The 4,669-nt window shown below is 34.5% G+C and overlaps 1 protein-coding gene across 1 annotated transcript; it reads left to right on the plus strand.

The window, feature by feature from the left end:
- Positions 1 to 255: 255 nt before the first annotated feature.
- LOC105765046 (ATP synthase subunit delta', mitochondrial) lies at positions 256 to 1,803 on the plus strand. The gene is made up of 2 exons (XM_012583940.2): positions 256 to 624; positions 1,286 to 1,803. The coding sequence occupies exons 1-2, from the start codon at positions 364 to 366 to the stop codon at positions 1,628 to 1,630; spliced, it is 606 nt and encodes a 201-aa protein (XP_012439394.1). The 5' UTR covers positions 256 to 363; the 3' UTR covers positions 1,631 to 1,803.
- Positions 1,804 to 4,669: the final 2,866 nt, after the last annotated feature.

Raw genomic sequence — 4,669 nt, forward strand, 5'->3', positions numbered from 1 at the left:
ACGTGGCCCCAAATCGCATCCACGTAAGTGCGATTTGTTGCCACGTCACCAAAGCGCTCTGACGTGGACGCGATTTGGGAGAAAATAATCTATTCCAATAAATAATAAAATATCAAGCTCATATCAGTAAATTAAAAAAAAAAGTAGTTTTTTTGGTATTTTGCCCAATTTACTCAATTTATCAGAAGTAAATGTAATTTATTTTAAAAAAAAGCAGAAAAACTCTGGCAAAGCAAAGAAGTGAACAGTAAAAAAGCCAGAAAAAACAAAATCCAAATAAACGCCCAAAACATTTCCCCAATCTCCAAACCCCCAAAAATCCATCGCCACCAGGAGGAAAAAAGCAAAAGAACCCTACCGACGATGTTCCGGCAAGCGTCACGCCTCTTGGCTCGAACTACCACCCCATGGAGGAGAAGTCGAGCATTTTCGTCAGATGTACCAGCCACACCCGCTCAAGATTCGAGCTTCATCGAATCATGGTCCAAAGTCATACCCAACTTAGACCCTCCCAAGACACCATCTTCTTTCATGACCCCTCGCCCCGCCACCCCTTCTGCTATCCCTTCTAAACTCACCGTTAACTTTGTTCTTCCTTATGCATCTGAGCTCTCCGCTAAAGAGGTTTCTTTTCTCTTCTTTTTAGTTTAACCTAATGGGTTTTTTTTTGTCCTCCTATCGTGATTTGGATGGATCTTTGACGTGTGATTGATGGTTGTGGGTTTGGCGTCTGGGTTTTGCTCCGATTTAGATTTTGTTGGATTGATTTATGGTTTCTTTTTTAATTGATTGGTCTTTTTGAAACTCTCTGTCGCTTGAATCAAGGCTTTTATTGATAATGGTCAGTAAAAATCAAGTAGTTGATCTATTTTCATTATGGTTTTTTTTTTTTAAAAAGGGTAGAAGTAATGAATTTTATGCATTTACTGAGGATTTGTAGCTTCTTCAATGTGTTCTATTTGAATGTTTAATTTGATAATTTTATCAAAGTATATATGATGGAAGCACTGAATCAATTATCTATCAAGCTTATAAACCAAAGCATTTTTAGATCCTTTATGCATAGAGTTGGGCGTCATCTTCAAAGAAATCTTATGCTGCTTCAATGTTATGGAATTTTGTAATATGAGCATTTTGAATCCATGAAACTATTATGCCCTTTTATATTTTTTTCTCTTCCTTTTCACTTTGGTAGGTAGAAGATGGATAAAGAAGTGAACTGAATAAACCGATTGACATTATATTCTCAAGGTTCTGACTTTGTAGTGCATATAATATTTATCAGGTTGACATGGTAATAGTTCCAGCAACAACTGGACAGATGGGTGTTTTGCCTGGACATGTCCCTACAATTGCTGAACTGAAACCTGGGATCTTGTCGGTGCATGAAGGAAATGATGTCACAAAATATTTCCTTAGCAGTGGTTTTGCTCTTATCCATGCCAACTCTGTTGCGGATATTATTGCTGTGGAAGCAGTGCCAGTCGACCGCCTTGACCCAGCCTTGGTCCAGAAGGGTCTGGCTGACTTTACTCAAAAGCTTGGCTCGGCTACAACTGATCTGGAGAAAGCTGAAGCCCAAATAGGTGTTGACGTTCACAGTGCTATGAATTCAGCTATCACAGGTTAATCATTTTCTTAACCAGCTTTGGTTCAATCCTAAGACTTTTTTTCTCATATTGCTTCCCTTTTTTTTATGTGTTCATGATCAACAAATGACTGAGATATCTCAAGATGCCTAAATTGTTGGATTTCAGAGTTTGGAATAAAATTTTCTGAAACAAGAAGCTTGTACTTGCTATATCTTTGCTGTTTATTGTTTTATCCATTTCAAGTTTATTTGACTTTGATTATACAACTTAAAAATGGAGTGCCCCATTATAGTTTATGCATGTACCAGAACATGTTGACTTTTTTTCAAGACATTTGAATATGCTAAACCAAGGAAATCAAAAGCACATTTTTAGACACAAATAAAGTGGAAAGGGGATACAGATGAAGAGATGTGTGGTTGGAAAGTGTGATGGATGAGTTCAGGCAGAGTAGGATCTGCAATCAAATAACAAGGTTAGAGGGGTGCTGAAGATAGTTGTTCATTGCCTGCTTCTATGTTTTAAGTCGGCAAAAATCAATGGGGGTATCTTTGCTGAATATCAATCAACAAATTCTTAGAATCACAAACCAGAGGATGAAGCGGCTTATTGTTAATAGCAGCGTCAGAAATATGAGGTAGCATCCAATTCGTTTGGTAAAGATCAGTGATCTGTATCTGTCTAACGAGGAGCAGGTCTCTGCTAATATCAAGTTGGTAGCTTGTGACCAATGAACTTGTTTGATCCCTTTACCTGATGATGGTTAGCACACACGTCTGTCCAGGGTTACCATACCAATATAAGAACCGTCTAAAGACGGGAGAAACCTTTCATTTAAATGGCGTTATTAACAATGGAGTCAAAGTTGAGAGGCTTCCCAAATATGATGTTATTCTTAGCTAACCATGTATCCTTGAGACAATGGTGAAAGTTGCTGCCATACTGATTTATAGTGGAAGGTCAATCACGAGATAAGACGTGTTTGATGGATTCAGCGTCCAGCTCGCAGAATGGACAACTTGCCAAATATGATGCGTATTTTTATATTATTTGTTTGGATAGGCGGTGTGTTTACCTCTGGTGAAGTTAAAAATAACGGTGGTAGTAAAATTAGTTACTGTAATTATGAGATTGGATACTGTTAGGGGTGAGCAAAACTCGATTCGACTCGAAAAAATAAAAAAAAATTTGAATTTCGAGTTAAACGAATCGAGTTATTCGAATCAATTCGATTTTTTTTTTCGAATTTCGAGTTCGAATCGAGTTGAGTTTTCAAATTCGAATAACTCGAATAATTCGAATATCAAACTATAATATTTTACATTTTTACCCTAAACTCTTAAACCTTTTTACTTTTCCCTCAAAATTTTTACTCATTCCCACTTTCTCTCCAAAATTTTTACTCCCCTCCCCTCTCAACCCCCTAGTCTACCCAAAATCTATTTCCCACCAAAATTTTACTCTCCCATTTACTTTTTTTCAAAATTTTACTCCTCAAAACCTTCAAAACCTTTTATTTTCTCCCAAAATGTTTACTCCCTCTCACTTTTTTCCTAAAATTTTTATTCCCTTCCCATCCCACCTCTCATCTATCCCAAACCCCCCCTAATTTTTTTAAGTATTTTCCCTCCAAAATTTTACTCCCATATTTACTTTCCCTCAAACTTTTATTTCCCAAAACTTTTTATTTTCCCCCTAAACTTTTATTTCTCACCATTTGCTCTCAAATAAAAAATCAAAATTATCCAAAAAAAATCACTAAACATAAATAGTAATAATTTTATTTATATCTACTATTTATATTATTAAATTAAATTTCATATTTTATATTATTTATATTATTAAATTGTTTAGCCATATTGAATATTTATATTAAAATTGAATTATTAATTATGCCATAAAATATTCGTATTAAAATTTTATATTGGTATCAATTTCACATTTTATTTTTAAAATAAATTTTATTAAAAATTATATTTTTACATTTAATATATTTTTAATTCCAAAATACATAGTGACAAGAATCAAGATAATTGAAACAACTAAGCAAGCAAAGAAGCTAACCAAGAGATAAAAAATTAATAAATAAATTATGAGGTGGTGAAAGTTAATAAAAAAATTTGATTAAGGTGAACAAATTTTATTATGATGGGTGACAATGGTTACAAGGATTCAAAATTATTTTTTAAAATTTAACTCGAACAAATATATTCGATTCGAATTTCATCTCACTCGACTCGATTTGAAAAAACTTCAAAAAAAGTTATAATGATAAAATGAGATTCGAAAACTCGATTAACTCGAAAATTTTCGATTCGATTCGATCGAATGCTCATCCTTAGATACTGTAGCAGTGAAATTAGAAACAACGGGGTGTATGGATTCAAATGCAACTTTAACGATAAGGTGAGAATAAAAAATAACTATTAAGGATAATTTATTGAACTTGAATAAGAACAAGAAGGTTATAATGGGAAAATAACTTTCCACTGCAGGTGCTTTTTTTCCCACCAATACCTTTACTTCAGGTCCAAAATGAAACCTGCACTGAAATGAGAATTTTGACCGCACCTCATCATTAGTTATCCCAACATCAAGACAATGTAGTGAAAATGAATATTCTCTCAACATTTCATCTCACCATGATTTATTTTGCATCTAAAGGGAGCCTAAGATTGCATCGATCGCTGTTAGCTTTTCATTTGTCGTCGCTTCTGGACTAGTTCTATGATAGTTGACAGCACTTTTTTATGAGCTTTGGTGTGGCATGGTCTTCTATAAAAGGCATTCATGCTGACAACGAGTGCCGTAGCCTAACCCTCTTGCATCTCTCCCTCCTCTTTCGATGACAACCACGGTTGAATTTATGAGTCGGGTTTGTTGTTGTTTAGGGCTGGGTTTTGCCCAATTTTGGACCCATGGTTCTGCCATTGAGAAATTTTTGGGCTTCTGCTATTGTATTTTTTTTCTTTCCAGAAAGGAAGTTCTTTACTATTAAGAAAGAAAAAAAAAATAGAACATCTGGATGGATTGACAAGAAAATACTTATTATTTTTTAAAATGATATTGTTGTGATA

Source organism: Gossypium raimondii, chromosome 12, assembly GCF_025698545.1.
Source record: "Gossypium raimondii isolate GPD5lz chromosome 12, ASM2569854v1, whole genome shotgun sequence".
Classification (NCBI taxonomy): Eukaryota; Viridiplantae; Streptophyta; class Magnoliopsida; order Malvales; family Malvaceae; genus Gossypium; species Gossypium raimondii.

Bases quoted from the DNA above. Each gene is read 5' to 3' on its own strand.
- LOC105765046 (XM_012583940.2), top strand. From the start codon at position 364: ATGTTCCGGCAAGCGTCACGCCTCTTGGCTCGAACTACCACCCCATGG. The intron at 625-1,285 runs GTTTCTTTTCTC...AATATTTATCAG, and splicing joins CTGAGCTCTCCGCTAAAGAG to GTTGACATGGTAATAGTTCC.